The sequence below is a fragment of the Nannizzia gypsea genome, genomic scaffold, assembly GCF_000150975.2.
Source record: "Nannizzia gypsea CBS 118893 supercont1.4 genomic scaffold, whole genome shotgun sequence".
NCBI lineage: Eukaryota > Fungi > Ascomycota > Eurotiomycetes > Onygenales > Arthrodermataceae > Nannizzia > Nannizzia gypsea.
The window spans coordinates 566,967-589,752 of NW_003345198.1; the positions used below are offsets into that span (position 1 = coordinate 566,967).

At 49.9% G+C, this 22,786-nt stretch overlaps 8 protein-coding genes across 8 annotated transcripts; 5 read left to right on the forward strand and 3 right to left on the reverse strand.

Annotated features, from left to right (window-relative positions):
* Positions 1–780: 780 nt before the first annotated feature.
* MGYG_09067 (hypothetical protein) lies at positions 781–1,379 on the forward strand (the record flags this gene model as incomplete). Its single annotated transcript, XM_003172219.1, has 3 exons — positions 781–841; positions 905–990; positions 1,197–1,379. 3 exons carry the CDS (start codon positions 781–783, stop codon positions 1,377–1,379), a joined length of 330 nt encoding a protein of 109 aa, XP_003172267.1.
* Positions 1,380–1,691: 312 nt separating this feature from the next.
* Positions 1,692–3,902, reverse strand: MGYG_04855 (DNA repair protein Rad7; the record flags this gene model as incomplete). Its single annotated transcript, XM_003172220.1, has 5 exons — positions 1,692–2,764; positions 2,818–2,983; positions 3,071–3,649; positions 3,710–3,737; positions 3,814–3,902. 5 exons carry the CDS (start codon positions 3,900–3,902, stop codon positions 1,692–1,694), a joined length of 1,935 nt encoding a protein of 644 aa, XP_003172268.1.
* A 398-nt stretch (positions 3,903–4,300) lies between these two features.
* On the forward strand, positions 4,301–7,566 carry MGYG_04856 (DNA repair protein RAD16; the record flags this gene model as incomplete). The annotated part of the gene is made up of 8 exons (XM_003172221.1): positions 4,301–5,185; positions 5,249–5,578; positions 5,642–5,750; positions 5,812–6,166; positions 6,229–6,275; positions 6,329–6,458; positions 6,520–7,272; positions 7,335–7,566. 8 exons carry the CDS (start codon positions 4,301–4,303, stop codon positions 7,564–7,566), a joined length of 2,841 nt encoding a protein of 946 aa, XP_003172269.1.
* Positions 7,567–8,853: 1,287 nt separating this feature from the next.
* MGYG_04857 (C2 domain-containing protein) lies at positions 8,854–10,669 on the forward strand (the record flags this gene model as incomplete). The annotated part of the gene is made up of 2 exons (XM_003172222.1): positions 8,854–9,626; positions 9,703–10,669. The coding sequence occupies 2 exons, from the start codon at positions 8,854–8,856 to the stop codon at positions 10,667–10,669; spliced, it is 1,740 nt and encodes a 579-aa protein (XP_003172270.1).
* Positions 10,670–10,964: 295 nt separating this feature from the next.
* MGYG_04858 (peroxisome assembly protein 10) lies at positions 10,965–12,095 on the reverse strand (the record flags this gene model as incomplete). Its single annotated transcript, XM_003172223.1, has 1 exon — positions 10,965–12,095. The coding sequence occupies one exon, from the start codon at positions 12,093–12,095 to the stop codon at positions 10,965–10,967; it is 1,131 nt and encodes a 376-aa protein (XP_003172271.1).
* Positions 12,096–12,414: 319 nt separating this feature from the next.
* MGYG_04859 (ERD1) lies at positions 12,415–13,890 on the forward strand (the record flags this gene model as incomplete). Its single annotated transcript, XM_003172224.1, has 5 exons — positions 12,415–12,505; positions 12,564–12,613; positions 12,681–13,366; positions 13,421–13,767; positions 13,820–13,890. The coding sequence occupies 5 exons, from the start codon at positions 12,415–12,417 to the stop codon at positions 13,888–13,890; spliced, it is 1,245 nt and encodes a 414-aa protein (XP_003172272.1).
* A 1,138-nt stretch (positions 13,891–15,028) lies between these two features.
* Positions 15,029–16,211, forward strand: MGYG_04860 (hypothetical protein; the record flags this gene model as incomplete). Its single annotated transcript, XM_003172225.1, has 3 exons — positions 15,029–15,441; positions 15,495–15,949; positions 16,015–16,211. 3 exons carry the CDS (start codon positions 15,029–15,031, stop codon positions 16,209–16,211), a joined length of 1,065 nt encoding a protein of 354 aa, XP_003172273.1.
* Positions 16,212–16,906: 695 nt separating this feature from the next.
* Positions 16,907–21,785, reverse strand: MGYG_04861 (sulfite reductase subunit beta; the record flags this gene model as incomplete). Its single annotated transcript, XM_003172226.1, has 4 exons — positions 16,907–16,927; positions 16,995–21,410; positions 21,497–21,636; positions 21,755–21,785. The coding sequence occupies 4 exons, from the start codon at positions 21,783–21,785 to the stop codon at positions 16,907–16,909; spliced, it is 4,608 nt and encodes a 1,535-aa protein (XP_003172274.1).
* Positions 21,786–22,786: the final 1,001 nt, after the last annotated feature.

A 22,786-nucleotide genomic window follows, 5' to 3' on the forward strand; every position in this document is an offset into this window, starting at 1 on the left:
GTCTGGTGTCCTCGCTTGTCTCCTGCCCGTGTCTGGCTCAGGCTCGGGCTCGCTCTGTATCTCAGGCTCTCTCGGTATCTTCAGGCGGTCGTAGGCAGCAGGAGGGAGGACTATGGAGAGTCAGCAGTCAATTCACTGTCTTTACTCTATTTTCTCCTCTCTTCTGTCTTTTCTTCTCTTCTTTCTGAGTGTCTGTTATCTGGTGGTGGTGGTGATGCTGTCTGTCTTCACCTGAGACATGACACTGCACCAGCATGCAGGCTGAGCCACCACAGACAAAGACAGGAGAAGATGGAGAGAAGAGCAGAAGGTGAAGCAGAAGAAGATGAAGAGAAGAGCAGAAGATAATAAAGATGAAGAAGAGAGTAAGAAGAGGCGGATGCTCTACCAACCTGCTAGAAAGATGTCTCAGCCGGCATGACAGTCAGAGATGAAGCAGAAGAAGAAGAAGAAGAAAAGAAAGAAGAGATAATAATAATAATAAATAAGGATAAGAAGACGCAGCGAGAAGAAGAACAAGAAGAACAACGAGAAGAAGAATAACCAATGCTGAGATTAAGAATAAATAAGAGAAGTCGAAGTTGAAGATGAAGAAGAAGAAAAGAAGCAGAAGAAGAAGAAGAAGCGAAAGGGGCCGAAAAGTCAGAGTCAAGCAGGGAAGTTTTCTTCTTCTCCGTCTATACAAAACACGACCGATGACAGCGACGACGAGGATAGACGAGAAGACGAGCAGATGAGAAGAAGATAATAAGAAGAGAAGAAGAAGAAGAAGAGAATAAGATGAAGATAGATTCTTCGGTGGCAAAGGCTTCTAAGAGTAGGAGTAGAGAGTCACTACTAGGTAAGTCTTCGTTTCAGCTTCTTCTTCTCTATCTAACTGACCATCTGTATCTCTGTATACCAGGTCTACTGTCTATATCTATGTCTACTGCTGCTGTCCTCTATACAGGCTGTCACTGTCACTGCTGTCACTACTCGTACTCACTGTCCGTCTGTCAACTTCCGAGATGCCAACTTCGACTCTGCCTCTGCCTCTGCTTCTGCTTCATCCAGGAACCCAAAGGCATCTCCCATGCCAGGTCAAGGACAGCTCAGGGCCTATCAAATCAGCGACGAGTTGCATGAAGGAAAAAAAAAAGAAGCAGAAGAAGAAAAGAAAGCGCAAAAAAAGAGAAGAGGCCGAGCTAACTAGCCAGGAAGCTTGCTGGGGATGGGCTGTGGATGGGCATTGGGATGGATACTGCGTGTCCATGTTTGCTTTTTCAGCGCGAGACAATAGCATTGAGAAAGTCGAGAGACGAGGGACGCAGCAGAAGACGCAGAAGACGGACCAGAAGGCAGACGCAGACGGACGAACTGAGATCGTCGGTGGTCGGTGATAGTCTGGCTGGCTGTGTGACGGGTTGAGGTTGAGGGTCGAGTGATGCTGGACGGTGATGCTGCCTGCCTACCTACGTGTCTCCAGTGAGAGATGAAGAGAAGGAGGAGATGAAGGAGACGACGAGACGAAACGAGATGAAGAAGAAGAGCAGCAAGGGAGCAGCAAGGTTCCCGGCAGAGTTTCGAGGGGCCATGGATCAGCGAGGATGTCACGGTGTCAGGCAAAGTATCTCTACATACATACAGCTTAAAGTACATGCAGAAGTCAACAAGGACAGGCAGAGGCAAGGAGTTACGGAGTACGGGGTTGATTACATGGTATGGGCATTCAGGCCTCCGATGAGGGCGACGTCGGGCGGCGGCTGGACATCAACGACATTGAAGCATGCAAAGGCAGTGACCTTGCGCAGGGCCGGACAGGCCATGAACAGCCGGCGCATAGCCACGTCGTCAACGCGCGTGTGGAAGGACAGGTCGACCTCGCGCAGACAAGGATACGTCTTCTCTTTCTTCTGCTTGTCTTTAGTCTCCTGGCCAAAGACATCCTCGAAGGCCTGGTACTTCACCTGCCGGCAGGACGAGATGTCCAGTCGCTCGAGTCTCTCGCCAGAGTGCGCCATCAGGGCCCGGAAGCCCTCGCTGCCCAGGCCGGGATGGTCGACGGCGTCGTCGTCGTCTGCGTCCACGGCGGTAGGAGTGAAGGTGCGCACGCTGGACAGGTCGATGAAGGTCAGTGGCGGGTTCGGCCAGGCAGTGAAGAGCGATGCCAGTGCAGCGTCGGTGCAGTTCTCGTTATGCGACAGGCGCAGCTTGGTCAGATGGCGGGCGTGGTCGTGCACTATCGCCAGGCTCGAGTTGTCCAGCGGCTTGCAGTGTTGCAGCGAGAGGGTGCGGAGGCCGCTGCATCTCGCTCTCAGCAGTGCATTCACGCTCTCCAGGTCTTGTTCCGCTGTCTCACCACTTCCACTGCCGCTGCCGCTGTCCTGGTGTCGGTGTCCCATGTCCAGCGAGAGGTGCTCCAGCTTGTCCAGGCTGGCAATGGCTCCCAGACAGCCGTAGGTGATCTTCCAGCAGTCCGTCAGCTTCAGCCGGCGCAGGTTGGGACAGCTCGCGACCATCACTGCCACCGTCTCGTCGTCGAACGCGCAGTCGAGGTTCGACAGCTGGACCGTCTCCAGTTTCGAGCCGCAGGTCTGGAAGAACCGTCGCCAGCAGCCCTCGGACACCAGGTTGCATGCGTCCAGCGTCAGATGCTTGAGGCGGCTCTCCCGGCCCATCACGTACTCCAGCACGCCGTCCTTGAGCTGCCCGGCACATCGCAGGTTGGCTCGCTCCAGGAACGGCATCACCGCGAACACCCGCTGAAAGTCCTCTTCCTCCAGTTCTGCTCACGTTAGTTACATACATACTCACAAACCTAGATCGAATATTACTTACGAGCTGCATCGTAGATGTCAATGGTGTTGATGTCGCTGCGTAGGAACAGTCCCAGAGTCCGCCGGTTCATCGCCCGTCGTTTGCTCAGTATCTGGCTGAGCCGCAGCAGCAGATCCCCAGGCAAGTCCCCAAACTCCTCCACATCGTTGATATTGTTCGCCACTTGCTATAGCTCCTTATCAGTCTTAAAGATCTAGATACCCCTCTGGACCAAGGGAAGTAAGGAATCATAAGTATAGTAGTGAGTACCCACCTTGATACACATCTCCATCAAGCTAAACGCCCCCTGCTGTGCAATGCCGTCCAGCAGGTTACTGTACTTCTGCCTCTTCGCTCTCGTCCCCTGTCTCTTCGGCTTCGGCTTAGCCTTCTTCTCGTCTGCTGCCATCTGCTTGCCGCAGGGGGTACACAGCAGTCCTCCATCAGGCCCCGTCTTGCTGTACGCAGTCACTGTGAAGCGCTTATTGCATAGCTCGCAGTTCGCCAACTGGCCCGCAACAGGCACACGAGCCTTACTGAATGCCTCCTCGTAGTCTTCATCATCATCAGAGACATCGGCTCCCTGGCGTCTTGCCTTGGCTTTCTCTTTGGCTTTGGCCTTCGCTGCTGCTGCTGCCGTGAGCCGTTTGCGTTTTCTCGCGTTGGCCAGCTGTGCCTCAGCTTCTATCTCGGCTTCTACCTCTGCCTCTACCTCTGCCTCTGCCTCTGCCTCAGCTACTTCTAGCTCAGCCTGTCTGGCTTCTTCAGCTTGGATAGCTTCGTTATGCCGCTGGGCCTGGCTGGCTCTCTGGCTGGCTGTCTGCCGGATATCAGCTGCAGAGATATTGTGTGCCTGCTGCTGTTAGTATAGAGCTTCTCCGCGTAGATATAGTAGATGCATAGAAAGACTTACAGCCAGGAAATCAGTCAATGCAGACCGTCTAGATACTATTAGCCTCTTTTCTTTATCTCTTTATCTTCTATCATCTTCTTCTCTTCTTTGGTATCTCAACTCACGGTCCCTGGATGCGTCTTCTTGGGTTTGACCTGCCAAACGCTCGATAGTCAGTCTTGTGCATGTAAAAAGCAGCAGTTTGCATGTTCATCGCTGCCAGTAACTAAGACGGCCACTTACATCTTCTCTGCTGTCTGCTCAGCCACTTCTCTGCACTTGTCCAGCTGCACTCCTTCTGGTGCTTTTGATACCCTCTGGCTGTGCTTTGAATGTCCTTTGAATGTCTCTTGTCTTCTTCTTCTCTTTAAGTGGTTTCTATCTTCACGTGACCACGTGCCGCGTTTTCCTTCTTACGCGTTGTTTCAGGTACGCTTTTTACTTCGTATACTACAAGATGAAGAGAAGAAGAGAAGAAGAAGCAGAAACAGAAGAAAGAGAAGCAGAAACAGAAGAAAAAGAAGAAAGACAAGGATAGAAGAGAGAATACACAAGAGTAAAAGAGAACAAGAAGAAAGACTTGAAGTCTCTGCATAGTGGAAATGGCGAAGGATGGCAAAAGTAGGTACTTTGCTGCTCGATGGTTGGCTACCAGCTAAATCTCTGCCAGACACCCCCCTTCGCCAGGCAGCAACTCGCCGCAGCTCTCGAGTGGCCTCTTCAGCGTCTCAGGCCCAAGGTCAGCCTGGGACAGACGAGAAGCAGCAGAAGCAGAAGCAGGTCGCAGTCATGGTCGCCATTCCAGTGAAAAAGGGCAGTTTTTCAGCCTCAGTTTCAGGTTCGACTTCATCATCTCGGGCCGGCGAGAGTCCAGTCGGGGACAGCACGCCCGCTACAACGGCCACTGCAACGCCGAACAACGAGCCTGAGTCGAGTACCCGGCGATCCGGCAGGGTCAATGCCGCTGCTCGAGCACTGGAGTTGAGAAACAGCTCTCTTGGCTTGAACGGCAGGAAGAGAACAGCCAATGCAGCCGCCAAAAGACCTAATACGGTTGATGACGAGAAGCTGGCTGCGGCCCTGCAGGCTGAAGAGTACAATGCCATGCCTAGACCTACGGCTAAGAAGCAGAAGACGAACCATGGCCGCTCAAAGGCTAAGTACGTGATATCTGATTCAGAGTCCGAGCCAGAGTCAGAGGCGGATTCAGATTCAGATTCGGAGGAGTGGTTCAGTTCAAACGAGCATGCTACCAAAAATACTCCCAAGAAAGCATCATCCAAGGCACAGAACTTGGCTTCGGTTTCGGACCCTGAGATGAATAGCGTGGCCGGGATGTCTGATTCTATGGACTCGAGCGACCCGGACCTGTCAGAGATGGACTCAGACCTATACGACTCGGATTTAGATTCAGAGGAGAATTTCTCGAGAAACCTGACTAGATTCGCGACGGGGGGTCGCTCGACGACGAAAGTAGCAAAGCCACTAATGACACGGGTAAGTCATCATGCCTTTTTATGTCCCTACATTGAAATTATATTGCCTACTAACTTTCTCCAGGCCCAACGAGAACGCAAGAAGCTTGAGACCCAACATCCTAACATCGTGGATATGTGGGAGAAACTAGAGCAGAAACCCATCCTCTCACCTCCCCCTGCTGCTCAGCCTGAAGGTATCAATAGAAAGCTCAAGCCCTTCCAGCTCGAGGGACTCAGCTGGATGCGAGCCCAGGAACAGTCTGAATGGAAGGGAGGCCTGCTTGGAGACGAGATGGGCATGGGCAAGACTATCCAGGCCGTTTCCCTCCTGATGTCGGATTACCCAATTGGAAAGCCATCGTTGGTAGTCGTTCCTCCTGTTGCCTTGATGCAATGGCAGGCTGAAATAGGCGTATGTAGAGTTCCCCTCCCTAAACATTTACTTGCCAAGCAAGATTTAGCTGACACGATACAGTCTTATACCGATGGCAAGCTGAAAGTGTTTGTCTACCATAACGCCAACTCCAAGGTCAAGGATATCAAAGCCAAAGATCTCAAGGCCTACGACGTCATCATGGTATCATGTATGCATATTCTCCCCGCTGTCTGTCAACCTTCAGCACAGGCATCCCTAACGTCCTATAGATTCCGGTCTAGAATCAATGTACCGCAAGGAAACCAAAGGCTGGAAACGCGACGGTGGACTGGTCAAAGGCACCAGCATGCTTCACTCCATTGACTTCCACCGACTGATCCTTGACGAAGCCCATAACATCAAGCAACGTACAACCAGCGTGGCCAAGGCCTGTTTCGCTCTAAAGGCAACTTACAAATGGTGTCTGTCCGGAACACCCGTGCAGAACCGAATCGGCGAGTTCTTCTCTCTCCTGCGATTCTTGGACATCAAGCCGTTTGCATGCTATTTCTGCAAGTCATGCAAATGCGAGGCTCTGCACTGGACACAGGATGCACAGAAGAAGTGCACCCTCTGCAATCACAGGTATGTCACTACCCAGCCAAACAAACTTAAGTCGAAAGCTACTAACATGTCTTGACTATCAGTGGATTCAACCATGTATCTGTCTTTAACCAGGAGATTCTCAATCCGAGTAGGTTATGCTATGCGTTTTTATATTGTATATTCCAGGCTAACAAGGAGTAGTTACGGAGCATCGAAGTGACAGTGTAAAACGCAAGGACGCTCTCAAGAAGCTACGCCTTCTCACTGACAGGATTATGCTTCGACGAGTGAAGAGAGACCATACCTCGTCCATGGAGCTTCCACCAAAGAGGTGAGTTTACATACCCTTTTCTCATATAGATGAGTATAGGAGCAAAATTAACCTTCCATAGAATCGAAATACATCGCGAATTTTTTGGAGAAATAGAGCAAGACTTCTCCCGCAGCATCATGACCAACACTACCCGAGAGTTCGACCGCTACGTCAGCCGCGGAGTGATGCTTAACAACTACGCCAACATCTTCGGTCTGATCATGCAAATGCGTCAAGTAGCCAATCACCCGGATCTCATCCTCAAGAAACACGCAGAAGGCGGCCAGAACGTGCTAGTCTGCTGCATCTGCGACGAACCCGCCGAGGAACCTATCCGGTCTCGATGCAAGCATGAGTTCTGCCGCCAGTGCGCAAAGGAGTACATGGCCTCAGTACAGTACGGGTCCGAACCAGACTGTCCACGCTGCCACTTACCGCTCTCCATCGACTTTGAACAGCCCGACATCGAGCAGGACGAAGGAGGCGTGAAGAAGAATTCGATCATCAACCGCATCAAGATGGAGAACTGGACTTCTTCAACAAAGATCGAGATGCTGGTATATGACCTGTACAAGCTACGAAGCAAGAAACGCACAAACAAGTCCATCGTCTTCTCCCAGTTTACTTCCATGCTGCAGCTGGTCGAATGGCGCCTGCACCGAGCAGGTATTAGCACCGTTATGCTAGACGGCAGCATGTCCCCTGTCCAACGGCAGCGTTCCATCGACTACTTCATGAACAACGTCGATACAGAGGTATTCCTAGTCTCTCTCAAGGCCGGTGGTGTGGCCCTTAACCTTACCGAAGCTTCACGGGTATTCATCGTCGATCCGTACGTTTTCTCCTCCCCTTACCTTAACTTATACCTTGCTATGTACTAACTAACGGATGTAGATGGTGGAACCCAGCTGCAGAATGGCAATCCGCGGATCGATGCCATCGAATCGGCCAGCGACGCCCCTGCGTGATCACCCGTCTGTGCATCGAAGACTCCGTCGAATCCCGCATGGTGCTGCTGCAAGAGAAGAAAGCCAACATGATCAACGGCACTATCAACAAAGACCAAAGCGAGGCGCTAGAGAAACTGACCCCCGAGGACATGCAGTTCCTTTTCCGTGGAAACTAACCTACTTACGACTGATTTTTACCCCAACTAATGCTGAATAACTCTGTACGTGTAGATTTGAATGTTGATATGTTTGTGTGTTTGGCTCAGGTACAATACAAGCTTTACTTTGCCGTCAGGCACAACCTTGTCCAGGCAACCTTGGGTGCTAAAGTGGCAAACGTCGGAAGATGAATTTACTATGACTTGAGCTATTTGAACTTGACTTGCTGAGCCCCTGAGGAAGACAAAGCGGCCTAGTGAGGATGGGCAAGCCTGCCGTCGATCAAGCGGCGGTAGACGCCGTCTCTATCTGTTAAAGATGCCATGGCGAAGGGTGATCAGATATATAACTAGATAGACGACTAGACGGTATAACTACAGTCCCTAGGTCTTCTATAGTCGGGTCTTAAATTCCTCGCTATGTCCATCTTCCATCCCCTGAGCGTAGCCAAGTCGGAGCAGCTAAAGGAGAATAACACAAGGTGGCCTGTGCTCTTAACACTTCCTAACCTCAGCCTCAACTTCAACATCGTCATCATCACGCTGCCATACACATAACTCTGTGCTACACTACAGTAGATAAGTACGTATGGCTATTACACTAGTTACTCTGCTGAGCCACCCAACAGTAGGTCATCTCTCCAACTTACTAGTCAACTGGTTCACTAACTAGATGAACCCCGCCAGAAAACCCTTCAGCCCCATCAGTCTGTAACTCGCCAGTTGTCACCACAGAAACCGCCGGCACCGTCTTCCGGATTTCTGCTCGCTCTGCATCTGCATGCGTGCACTAACTAGGCAACTTGCTCATCAATTCGCGGCCATCGGAGCTGAAGCGAACCAGGGTCATGGGGATCAAAGGGGACGAACCTCCCAGCCACCAGCCCTACACCCCCTCTAGCCCACTGTGCATCCACCGCACCATGCATCTAGCACGTATACTCGAATGAGCGACGCCGGGCAAGCGAGAACTGTGGCTAGTGACGGGCCAGGGAGACCCGGACATGCTCCACTGCGCTTTTGCGGTGCGAATCCTGACTGGCACAAGTGAACAAGCATTCTTGGACAAGCATTTTCGGGGGGCTGAAGGGCCTCGTTGCCCGTTGCTTGGCCTGAGGTCGCTACTGATACCGATGGTGCTATATATCCCCTCCTTTAGCTTCCTTTTCTCTCACTTCCTTATCCTCTCCTCTTCTCATCTCACAGATCTATTTATTTTCATCGCTTACTCATAGTTACTCTTTTGATAGGCATAACTAACTACCTGATACGTTGCTGTGGCGGTTATACTAGATATACACCACCATGGCAGCCACAGGCAACGAGCAGACAAACGGGAACACCAACGCTGATGCGGACGCAAATCCACGGCAGAGATCAGCTTCAGAGTCTCATCTACCCTCGCCAAGTCACAAGGGGCCAGCAGGAGGCTACGATGTCACTCCCATGCCCTCCGCGCCGCCTGGCTGGACGCTCAAGTTCACCTTCCACCGCGCAGTGAATCTGCCCATAGGCGACCTCAGCACCATGGCTTCCGACCCTTATGTCACCGCCATCCTCGAGACCGGCCTGCCCACGCGCCATCCAAAGCAGGATCCCATTTTCTGCTTTCGTACTCCCACGGTGAAACGCACCATCAATCCCGAGTGGAACTGCGAATGGATAGTTGCCAATGTCCCTTCGTCCGGGTTTGAATTGAAATGTCGCATCTACGATGAGGATATCGCGGATAATGACGACCGGCTGGGAAGTGCCTACGTTGAAGTCAGAGATACTATTTCAGAGTCATGGCCAGGCATCAAGGAGCAGGGTTTCAAGGTCAGAAAGCGCATGGGCAGCCAGAGAGCTTACCTCCTTCGAACCATTGCCTCGACATTCTCCAAGAATGTTGATAATGAAGGACTGCTCTACGTGAGTGTTGAGTGTCTGGGTAGAACACCAGGCCAGGAGGGAGCTCATTTGTACACTGTTGGCCCAAACTACTGGACCAAGCATTTCTCCCCGCTGATCGGCAGGTTGGTAGGTATAAAGGACAAGGTCAAGAGCAAGGATGGCAAGCCCGCTGTTGAACGATACAAGTGAGTAGACTCTTTCCATTCATTGGAATGTATATCTGAATATGCACGATTTAGTACATGATACTGACGGCAATAGCTTCCAAGCAGTGCAGATACAGCTGTCGGGCCCCGTGCCGACGCCATTGTATCATCGCTACGTCGAGTTCCGTCCCTTTGTAGCTGGAATGTTCACGGCAAAGAGCATCAGAGGCCGTTTGCTTAACCATGCTTTGCACCACCAACATGAACGCATCTACACATACGACCACAACACCATCTACGGTGTCTTCCCCCAGCCATCCATCGACCTGACAAAACTCTTCCTTGACTTTGTCCAGTATGGCCAGGGCGGACGCATCTTCACGTACGTCATTACTCTAGACGGCCAGTGGCGCTTCACAGAGACAGGCAAGGAGTTTGGCATCGACCTGCTCAGTAAACATACCATGCACAGCGATGTATCAATCTACATTGCTTACTCCGGTGAATTCTTTGTTCGCCAGATCTCAGACGACAAGTCTGCCCACCACCATCATCATCGCCGCCATCAACACCGCCGTTCTGCTTCTGCCGAAGTAAATAGCGGAGAGGAGTCGGATGCTGAACATGAGCCATCTACTGACCCCGCGCACTACGAACTCATCATCGATAACGACAGCGGCACTTACAGACCCAATGGCAGACTCCTGCCTCTCCTAAAAGAGTTCTTAACTCCCAACCTGCCTGGCCTAAAGATATCCACCCTCGATTCCCAGGGCGATGCCACACGCATGGCCGAACTCAAGGGCAAGCAGCGTGAGATGAAGAACAAGTCAGAAAATAGGATAATGTACCTGCAGAAGAGTTCCTCCTCCCTCTCCCTTTCATCCCTATCAAGTTCGGATGAAGAGGATCTCGACGAAAGGGAGAGCCACATGAACACGAAAGACAGTCCGACTAAGCCGAAAGGGTTTATGAGTAGACTGAAGAACCCCAAGGGTACATACAAGCGGTGGTTGGAAACAGACCATGAATTCAGCGCTGGCAAGAAGCCTGAAGGACGGCCCGCAACTTCTCATAATTGATCTCTCGGTATCTACTTTCTTGTTGTACTGTTTTTGCAACAGATAGGATTCCGGTTTCTCTTTCTCTCGTTGTTTCGTTATTTCGGACTTTGGACCTCTTGATACCCCCTGGAAGGAAGAAGCGGGATTGGTTAATCTCGGGGTCACACTTGAATGTATCACGCTGTTATGATAATGACCAGATAAGCTACGCATTTTAGAGACACCTTTTAATGGAATCAAACGATTAGGGTATATTAATACAAAGGGTATATCTACTAGTTATATATATATAGAGGCTTTAAAGTCATTACAGTCACCCTCGTAGAGGCAATATCTTCGACGCAAGCGCTTCCTGTCGGCATAAGGGACACTCCGGCTTCTCCTGCACCCAGTCCCGTATGCACGTCCAGCAAAAGACATGTCCACACGTGGATACACTCGGATCCTTGAACGGGTCAAGACAAAGCGTACACTTCCGCTGCGGCCCGGCGGGTATCCATGACATGGCCAATGCATCTCCTTCAACTGACATATCATACCTCGCTTCATCAGGTGCTAACAACGCCACACCATCCGGCATACTAATGCTCTTTAATCCAGGTGTTCCTGCTCCCCTGGCTGCCGAGTCCACTGAAGACGATACCTTTGCCGACTCCAACTCCTCCAACTGAATTGACTCAATAACTTCCTTCGCATGCACAATCCCCTGCACAACAATCTGCAATACAAGCAGTACTCCCAAAACCTCATACCCGATCCTCTCCTCGCTATCACCGATGCGTTTGGTAAACACGTATCGTAACCCCCATACCCGCTTCGATAGGTGATAGTATGCCCCCGAGAAGTAAAACGCAGCCAAATTGACCGCAAAAAAGGGCGAAAGAGACGTAATCGAGTTCAAATGCTCAAGAATATACCGCTGAGCCCGCAGCGAGAATCCAGCTTCTTTTCTCTTCTTCTTATCCCCCTTTTCCAACTCAAGCCTAGCCTGCTTCCGCGCAATGCTTCGTTCAAGTTTCGCACGTAACTTCCGCCGCAAGGAAGGTAGTAGGCGCTGTAGTATCGAGGGAACCAGTATCGAACTAACGATATACCCCGCCCTTCGACTTAGGCTTGGGAGCTGTAACGTATCGTCTTCAAGCTGTACCACATCGCAATATTCTTCGCCTAGGGTTCTATTGCCCAGCAGCGTTGTGAGGGAGAGATAGAGCACTTCAATGGCATTCTTGATGGCGTCGGAATGTGTATGGGCGTATCGTTGGCCTCGGAGGGTGCGGATGATGGACTGGGCTTGTGTCGATAGTGTGCTGGTGATGTAGCTGTCTTTCTCGTGCGAGCGGATGATATCTGGGGATGTCGCCCAGGGAAAGAAGTAGGATGGTTTGGGCGTCTTGCTGAGTGCTGCGTCCCCCATGGATGAGTCGAATAGGCTGTCTGAAGACATCTCGTCTTTGATTATTGGTATCTTAGCCGTCTTTTCTGCCCTGATATCTCCTGCTTTCTTCTCGTCTTCTTCTCGACTTCTTTCCGTCGTTTCTTTTCTGATGTCAAAACTTACCTCGGCCCGTGATAAGCTTTCACGTGATCACGATTTTGCGGCTCAAAAAATTAAAAAGTGTCAAAAGCTGGAGAAAAGATGAAGACGTCAACAAAAGGACGAAGAAAACTTGCTAGTTCTACGTCTTTTTGCTTCTTGTCCTGGCGCTTTTGTTCTTTCACTCGTTTTGTTTCGTTTTGGCCCAGCCAGAGGATTTCGATGGAATATGGAGTCTGGTACTCTTGAGTCCCCCAAGCTGGACGGGTTCAGTCTTGTCTTGCCTCTGCCTTATCGTGTTGCTGTTATATTAGTTGCTGGTACGTTGCACTAACGGCTGAGACACCCCAGTGAACTAGCTGTCTAACCTCCGTCTAGGCGTATGGGGGTGGGGATTGAATGTCCAATACCTCACTGCTGTTAAAATTGTATGTGTTCGATGCCATCAGTTCAGTGCTTGTCCAAACAAAAAGCCCCTGGACTAATTCTTTCTAGGATGTCCCAGCATTAATACGATATCCATCCCGACCTAATACCGCCGGCACCGTCACTATCCACCGGTCGACATACCACCTCGCGACACTCCTTTCCATCCCACTAGCCATCTCTCTTCTTGCCTTCTGGTTCATTACGCATGGTGACCCTGCACGAGTCATTGCTTGGGAGGCTCTGCCGCAATCATACCTATTTCTCTTTGTCGTGCTACTTGCTTTTCCACTACACCGTCTCTCACGTGGAGGAAGACACCGATTCTTGACCACACTTAAACGTATCAGCTTAGGAGGACTCGCTGAATCCCAAGATGGCAAATTCGGCGACATCATACTTGCTGACGTGCTCACCAGCTACTCTAAAGTGATTGGAGACCTGTTTGTGAGCTCATGCATGTTCTTCTCAAAGGATGTGTCTAGCACCAGCATACCTGATAGAGCTTGTGGTGGCCATGTAATGGTGCCTCTCCTCATTGCTGTTCCCAGCATCATCCGACTACGGCAGTGCCTGATCGAATTCTTCCGAGTATATAGACGTGGGAACCGTCGTACTGATGGTTGGGGCGGTCAGCATCTGGCCAACGCTGCTAAATATACTACAGCATTACCTGTGATTGCTCTGACCATGCTACAACGCAATTACGATGCTTCTACCATAGGAGTGAGCGAAGAGACATTACATAAATTATGGTATGCTTGTTTCTAGTATATTCTTTTCTTAGTCCAGATTCTAACTTCAAGCAGGATACTGGCTGCCATAATTAACTCTTCATACACCTTTTACTGGGATATCGAAAAGGATTGGGATCTTTGTCTTTTCTCCGATATCGTCAGCCAGTTCCGCCCTTCCTCCACTCTAAGGGACGAAAACCCACACCCCTTTGGACTTCGTACAAACCGTTTCTTCCATGCCAACTTCATCTACTACTCTGCCATTGTGATCGACCTCGTCCTACGATTTACCTGGCTCAGCCGATTGACCACGCGATTAAACTGGGTTAACGACCTGGAGAGCGGAGTATTTGCCCTTATGTTTCTAGAAGTTACCAGGCGATGGTTATGGATTTTTCTTAGAGTCGAGACTGAGTGGGGTGAGTATTTTGTTCCAACTTTCCTCGGGCAGGTTACTAACTTGACATTCAGTGCGGAATACCCGTGGCCCAGCTCCGGACGACATCCTACTTGGAGAATTCACCAAGATGGACGAGGATTAAACTTCTCACTTTCATACTGTACATATATTAATGGCTGGGATTTTCGTATTCAATACCCCCTTACATATTCTTCACCCTGTATTACCACCCTTTTACGAGTATATAGAGGGTCAAGCACCAATGTTAATGTTTTTCGATGTTCATCCTATTTGTCAATTGCATGCAGCTGATCTAATGGCACGTGGAAGCTGGATAAATTGTCAATAAGCTGATATACTCCATCCCAATGGCTAATATTCAAAGCCACATGCAGTGAAGGCACCGAATAACTCTTTTTTTAATTATATTAATTTATTACAACGTGGTCATGGGATGATGCAATAGTTGCTAACCGGGCCTCGATTTCCAGCATTGGCACAGCCACCTGCAGCATGGGCCTCACTGCGGCCGTGGCTACAGCCTGTGAGGACCCAAGCTGGAGTAGCGTGGGGGAATGGAGACGGATATGAGGCTTCCCAGGCCTAAGCGTGGGTCTCGGCGACGGCTTTTCCTTGATTGTCAGATCAACCTGATCCTGCAAAGCAGCTATATAGGCAACAATATTGAATGATTTGCATCTCCGGCTGCTCATCACCTCGGTAAATGAATATATGCTTTATCACTCTATAAATGCTATTTGTATTGAACATTAAACGCGAGCTATGAAAAAGCTTCAGCTATGATAAGCGCAAAGCCTAAAATAGCCGCTTGTTTGACCAAAGAGGAAAAGCCCGCGCTAAAGGTGCCACGAAGTCTATTTTTGCTCTTCCTCCACCTCGTCCTTGCTCGAGATGTTGGATACCAGATGCCAGATGCCAGTTCGCTTGGAAATACATAGTGTTCCCGACCACAACCCGATGGAGCACAGAATGCAGAGCTGTCAGAGGGGGCAAAGAGGGGGCAATGTTACCTGAAAATTTTACACTTGTTGTCAAGGGAACCATGGAACATGGTGGGAGATCATGTCTCCCGCATTATTACTCCATGCTCCAGATCAGCACTGGCAAGAAAGGCTGATCTTCCAGTCCGTAAATGCTTCTTAAGGCAGGCGTGATGCTGTAATTTCCCTCCTGTCCTATACCTGATAATGTTATTTCAATGAGATAACCCTTGTCACAGTAGATGGCATTCTGATCATCTGATTAACTACTGTGTCGCAATGCTTCCCATTCACACTGCTCAAATGGCATTCAGTAGCTTCATGGCGAAGCGATGGGCTCGAAGACGCTTTCATCTGCTTATTGCTGTGTTTCTAGCAACTGTTGTCTGCTTATCGTCCAACAACTTTGATCCGGTCATACCACTAAAAACCCCGTTGCCGTATTCCAGATATGGGCATCGATCTCATCATGGCAACTACAAGGCTAAACCTACCAAACCATACGTCCTTCGAGCGGCTAGAAAGGATGACAACACCGTTGAAATGGTCATAGCCAGCAAGCAGCAAGACAACGTCACTTGGCTAAACGAGTACCTCCCAAGCTGGAAGAAGAACATATACGTTGTGGACGACAGTTTTGCAGAGTTAAGTATTCCTGATAACAAAGGGAGAGAAGCTATGGTGTTTTTGACGTAGGTTCCCTTGTTTTCTCAAAAGCTGCTGTACACTCTAACCGGACCTCTAGATACATCATTGACCGTTACGACTCGCTTCCCGGCAACATCTTCTTTCATCACGCGCAGCGGTTCAAATGGCATAATGACGACCCCAACTATGACGCGCTCAATCTCCTACAGAGATTCCGTCTCGGTTACCTAAAAGAACAAGGCTATACCAGTCTACGCTGTGACTGGGCTTTAGGGTGCCCCGCAGCAATCAGGCCATGGGTTGACGCCATTGTAAGACTCCCTGGAGAAGACATATCGTCAAAACACCTCTACAAGAAATCTTTTGAACAGCTATTCCCGGGCCAGAGTGTTCCAGAAACCGTGGGCGTCGCGTGCTGCTCGCAGTTTGCTGTACGTCGGGAAATAATACAACAGCGTCCAAAATCGGATTACATCCGTTATCGGAAATGGCTACTCGATACTGAACTCGGTGACCATATAAGCGGGCGGATTTTTGAATATTCATGGCATAGTAAGTCCTATCCACCATAAATATCATCCAACTTGGCAATCTTACATTAACATGACATTAAATAGTTATGTTTGGGAAGAAGGCTATACATTGTCCCAATGCTAGTTCCTGCTACTGCAGAATGTACGGGCTATGCCATATGACCTGCGAATCTAAACGCTGTAATGGCCAGTATTTCCTACCTAAGTTCGCGAACCTTCCTGCAGGATGGCCGAAGATAGGCTGGAACAAGGAAGACAGACACTGGTCCGGACCAGAGTAGGAAGACTACAGTCTTTAATTTCTATTTTTTTCCGGAGTTTAGAGATGGGGGCATAAGCGATCTGGAGTTCTTCTTCTCTTTATTTCACACGGCTAGTTAGACAGCGTGTCGCTGGGGTTGATTATAGTAGTAATGGATGAAGCGAGTATCTAGCTGTCAACTTACCATTTTTGGCAAATGCAAGTTAATTGAATTTTAATGTATATTTGCTATTTCATCCATGCATATTGTATACCCCTGGGCTCTGCCAACTCACTCACTCCGCTATTCTTAACCGTCCAACACAACCAACAGTCGTGCCAATATACATCTAGACCCTTTATCCCTGCCCGTACCACTGTGCCCAGGTGAGTTGTTAACTGCTGGCCGCAGTGAGTTGAACACGATACGGGCACTCAGACCTTTGTGGTGACAGTTATATATAACTTCATTGCGTCGGTACCCGTTCCTCTAGCCAGGAGGTTATAGTTATGACTGGAACTGCTGTCTTGATAGCACGAAGAAACTTGGCCGGTAGCTAGCATGATAAGAGGAAAACCATTTTTAAAGTACAAACAAGAAACCACCACACCAGGACTTCCTTTTTAGATTCCTAAACGACGCCATAGATGGTAGGAAAGGGGAATAAATAGTAGAAACCCGGAACTCTGTCTAAAATGGCCAAGGGATACCCAAAAAGAAAAGCATTTTATATTCTACTCTTCGTCTTCAGCAACCTAGAGTAACGAAATTCATAGTTAGCATGATGTGATGTCAGGAAGAATAGGTTGAGGCTCAACTTACCCCTTCGTGGAAGTATTTGCCTTCAGTGGTCTCCTTGATGATACCAGCACGAATACACCAATCGCCAAATCTCTCTGGCTGCTCTCCATCCGTCTGGCGCTCAAGAGCATACCTCTTCAACAAGGTCTTCATGATATCAAGAATTTCAGCTTCCTTGATAGAAGAGCGGTATAGCTTGTTTAATCGCTGACCATGGTATCCTCCGCCAAGATACATATTATAGGCTCCATACGCCTTGCCCACAAAGGCAACTTCCGCTAGCCAAGGTCTAGCGCATCCGTTGGGGCAACCAGTCATTCGCATGACGATGCTTTCTCGCGAAAGACCATTCTCCTCTAGATACGATTCTATCTTCGTGATGAGAATTGGTAGGTATCTTTCTGATTCAGCCATTGCAAGGCCGCAGGTAGGGAATGCAACGCATGCTGAAGAGGAGAGACGAAGGCCACTGAAGGAAGTGTTGTCGAGCTTATATTTTGCCATCAGGGCTTTGACCTGCGGTAGATCTTCGTCTTTGATATTGGAGATGATAACGTGCTGGTTTCCCGTGAGGCGGAATTCGCCTTTGTTCAATTTGGCGAGTTCTCGGAGACCGGTTCTCATTAGGAAGTCGGATGTGTCTTCTACGCGGCCGTTCTCGATAAAGCAGGTGAAGTGGTTAAGACCTGTTTCGTCCTTGATCCAGCCGAAAGTATCGACGTTAGAGTCGAACTTGAACGGACGGGGTTCAGAGAATCGGAGACCCTCGGGAAGCAAGTCTTCGACTTTCCCCTTGAAGACGTCGACGCCCATGTCATCGACTGTGTATTTCATTCGGGCATGCTTGCGGTTTTTCCTATCACCGTGATCACGCTGTACGAGCATGATCTTCTCACAGACGATATGCGTGTCTTTGGCAGGGACGTAGCCTAGCATACTGCCCGTTCGAGGATATGTCTTTTTGTTGTTATGAGTGACACCCATACCACCACCGACAAGGACGTTGAATCCTTCCAGGTGGCCGTCTGATCCCTTAATTGCGATGAGGCCTATGTCATGTGCGTATACATCAGTATCGTTATGCGGTGGTATAGCAATTGTAATCTTGAATTTTCGAGGAAGATACGTCGGTCCATAAAGCGGCTCATGATCAACGACGGCGTCTCCAGCAACCTGTACCTTCTTATCGTTCTCATCTTTTAGCCAGATTTCATGATATGCGGTGGTTGCTGGAAGAAGGTGGTCGCTGATGAGTTTTGATACGGCATGGACTTCACGGTGGTATGTAGATAGTTCAGGAAGACTGCTGCACATGACGTTTCTGTTCACGTCTCCGCATGCGGCGATAGTAGACATCAAAGCACGGTTGATCGCCTGCATAGCTGCTCGCAGTTTCCCCTTGACAACACCATGGAACTGGAATGTTTGTCTGGTAGTAAGTTTCATAGTCTCGTTGCCCTGTGCGCTACTGATTTCGTCCATCTGTAGCCATTGCGAAGGGGTTGCTACACCACCTGCGAGACGACAGCGGATCATGAAGCTGTACTTCGGCTCGAGACCCTGGGCTTTTCGCTCATCTCTCAAGTCTCGGTCATCTTGCATGTAAGTTCCGTGAAACTTGGTCAATTGCAGGTCACTCTCTGCGAGAGCACCAGTAGACTCATCAAGCAGGCCCTCGGCGATAGTTCCTCGAAGATAGTTGGATTGGATCTTGATATCTTCGTTGGTCAGGGGTGCAGGCTCATCAGGCAGTCCTTCAACGTTGTCTACCCCTAGAGCCTTCCAGATCTTTGGCTCCCACTCTTGATATCCGGTCTGATAACCGTCTGGATCCTGGTCATCTCCTAGACCGACATCAGCCAGCTTCTTACCGCCCAGGAAGGAAAGACGGGCATCCAAATCTTTGGCAGGCTTGTTGTAGTATAGCTTGTCTTCCTTTCGAGGCCAGTAATGGCTATCACCCAGACCAAAAACGGAATAATTGATAGAGCTCAGGTCGAGATCTCCTGCATCCTTGACTGTTTCCCAGAACCCGCGTCCATTCTGTGGCAGCTCTCCCTGGCCTGCTGTACTAGTGATCAAGACAATGTTCTCTTCCCTCGACAAGTCTTCGATCGGATAATCGTCCATGGCCATGACCATGGTCTTGAGGCCACGGGCTTTGCCGCGATTAGCCAGTCTTCTGGCCAGATTCTCGCCGTTACCGTTATCAGATGCAAACAGGACGGTAAGGGGAGCACCAAGCAAGCCCTCCATGAGCTGATCATACGCTTTCTTCGCAGCTCTCTTCTTCAGCGCTCGCACTTCACTGCCGTATGACTCAGACAAACTTGCAGCAAACTTGGGTTCACGACCCATCAGCTGAGTGAGCTGATTATCCCTACGAAGAAACTCTTCTAGTTCTCTTCTAATCCTCTCTGAATCCAGCGAGAAATTAGGCTGACCCTTTTCAGCGTTTTCGGGATTCCATCTGTAAAGAGGCCAGTAGCCAGCTTCCACTGCCTTCTTAGTCTCTTGCAATACAGTGAGGGGGGAGTCGCTTTCTTTATGATACGGTAGGTAAGCAACAACTACTGAAGGCCCATTGTACTGTTCTGCTTCTGCAATGGCTTGCAAGACCTGGGTATATGAGCTGTACACTGCGACTGAAGCAACATATGCATGGCCAAAGTTCATCGCGTAGAGACCGATATCCTTCTTGCGGCGTGTGGGGTCCGCAGCCGTTCTCTGGGAGTATGGCTGGGAGTCGATGATGAGCATGTTGACGTTCTTATTTGAAGCAAGAACGTGGTGGACTCCGGAATTTCCAAGGTCATACGCCCATGCATCGGAGCCGATGAGCCATTGGGCCTCCTTGAAGAATAGTTCCTTGGACTGAAGCAGTTCTTCGGCTGGGCTGGATCCATCTTCTGTCAAGGCGGCGATGACATCTGGAGCAATCTGGTTGGCTTTGGCGGGGTTTGCTTCGTTCAAAGCCCACTTGGACAGGAGCTGTTTGGAGGTCTCGTTCTTGAATCCATTGGCTCGAACAGCTTCCTCGACATCATTCTTGAGGTTGGTACGACGCTCCTTTCTAGCGAGCAGGGACCCAAAGCCGTACTCTGGTGAAGCAGCGATGGTGGCGGAGATACCTGCGTCCTGCGAACCAAGCTGGTTGGCAATGTACAAGCGGTCACTGAACAGCTGGTTCAGGATCTTGGTGTATGCATTTTCATGGCTGGGCTGTTGAAGCTGGGCATCTGGCGTGGGGATGGTCTCGCTGCCTATGTCGAGGCTCTGAATAGGTGTCTCTAGTGTGAGGTTCTGGATGACGCCTCTGACTGCTTGGGAGGCTGTTGCGGGTTCTACATATCCGAGTCTGTAGCCTACGAGGGTTGGTGTAGGTCTAGTGCTGGATGGGGGCTGTGACATGCTAGATAAGAGGTCAAGGAAAGACGGGCCCCATTTGGTGGTCTTGCGAACTTGTTCAAGCACAGCTATGCGCTCGACCGAGTCTGGTACAGCACGGAGTATCTGGCTGCCTATCCAGGGACGGTAGAGTCTGGCAGTGATGATGCCCACATCCTTGAATTCATCCTTGTGAGTTGGGTCGTTGAGGGTATCGACAAACACGCCTGTTGATCCAAAGACGAACAGTGCCAATTTTGCGTTTTGTGGCCCCGAGTACTCGATGGCATGGTAATTGCGACCTACTCTGGCCGAGAAAGCATCCCAGATGATGCTTACTATCTGGAAGATGTCTGATGCATCAACTGGGCGGGCCGTAACTGTCTCAGCCGTAGTAGCAGATGAGCTGGGAACATGGCTTTCGAGAATACTGCCCCGTCGCGAGGAGCCAACTGACGAAGGTTCAACGCTGTGAATTGCTGACTTTGGGGATGGGATAGGGAGAGCAGAGTCGGTGGCAGCAGTAGTATCAGCAGCAGCACCGGGGCTGATGGCTGGTCCTCCAAAGCCCTGATCAGTGACCATGGCGACCCTCCCTGAGTCCGCATAGATGGTCTGAGGCACATCCACGGGCGTATGAGTAGCTCTGACGGGGCTGACTTCGAGTATATCCTTGACAAACGCAGCATCCTCTGCCACGACCGGCTGATCCTTTGCCGAGTTACGCAGGTCAAAGAAATGAATGACTCCCTTACCCGAAGTCAGGGCGAGGGCATGGGCAGTAAGAGCGATATCGTGAGCCTCCTGCAGGGTCTCTGAATGGAGGAAGGAGAACCCGCATTGTCGAATGGAGCTTATGACGGAGTAGTCTGCGAACTGCGATGGTTCCAGATGCACATGAATGACTATGGAGTAGTTTGCCAGTCTGTAGAGGTGAGGTATGGCAGCCAGCAAGACGGTTGACGTTGTCGTGACTGAGACTGTCTGGCCCTCCTGTAGGGGGTGGTATGCTGATAGCAGGGGGTCCTCATTGTGGCGCACTGGGCGTACCTGCTTGGTATTAGCTTGGCTTGAAACTGACCGGGGGGGCTAGCTAGATGTATAAAGTACAAGGGTATGTATGTTATCATTCTTACCTCCGGAACAGCATCTGATACCACATTCTTGACCTGCTGCTGAGCTAGGCTGTTGAGAGTGCCAGAGAAGACTGAGTCTGTCTCCTTCGTCGGCTGGACTGAGAGCACTACATCGCTGGAGAGGTATGCCACTCTTGCCACTAGTAATCAACCCCATGTCAGCCCCATCACATCTAGATATCAACGACCAGCAAGAGAACAGCTCAAGGAAGAAAGCAAAGCCTCCCCTTCAGCCAGAACAGCTCATGATAGACGTACCAGCTTCTGCTGCGGTGGCTATGCTGGCCATGGTCGTCGTCAATGGCTCTGTCGAGCTTCCCCCCGGTCGAGTTCGTCTTCACTAGTTGGATCTAGATCTGCATTAGTAAGGGAACACCTCAATGCCACCACCCACGCGCTCACTTACCTCCCAACGCACCAGGACGACCGCCGAAGACGCCAGCAAGACTATCACCAGCGATGAAGGTGAAGTTGAAGTTCGAAGCTGAAGTTGAAGTCAAGAAGAAGAAGAAGAGAAAAAGCGGCCAAAGACTTTCCCTTTTAGGCTCGGTTATCAGGTGACTTGGGGCTCTGATCACGACATCTGCAAACAGCGCAAACTCGGCTCTTCTTGGTAATTCTCTTTCTCTCACTGGTCGAGGAAGAAGAAGAAGAAGAAGAAGAAGAATAAAGAGAGAGAAAGACTTGAGGTTTGTCTTTATGTCCTGATATTTTCACTCTGGAAGGATCTCGGTCGAGACAAGCATGCAGGAAAGTCACAGAAAAGAAGCAGAAAATAAGAAGAAAAAGAGACGAACTGCAGAAGAAGAAAAGAACAGGTTCAGCTGTTGCTAAGTGCGGCATTTGCATGTTCTATTGCGTGATCACCCTCGGCCCAGCTAGAGAATGCTAAGGCCTGCACAGAGATAGAGACAGATATAGAAGACATTACAATTAGTAAGAAGTGATTTGTCAGTAGGAGTAGGAAGTAGTAGTGTAGCAGTAGTAGTAGTGGTGGTGGTCATGGTGATAGTTTCTATACATTGAGTGGTTGATAGAGCCTCACGTAAGTAGTAAATGGTTGGTCATGATAGTGATAGCAGTAAGATAAGAAGACAGAGAGTAAGAAAGACCCATCCCTAGGCAAAAGATGACCCGTGAACGCCCAAAGAAGAAGAAGAAGAAGAAGAAGAGAAGAACAAGAACAAGAAGAAGGTCAGGAGTAGCCGGTTCGCTATGCTGTTGCGTGTGTGCGTAGTCCAAGAATTAAACATGTCGATGTCGATGTCGATGTCGATGCGATGTACAGGT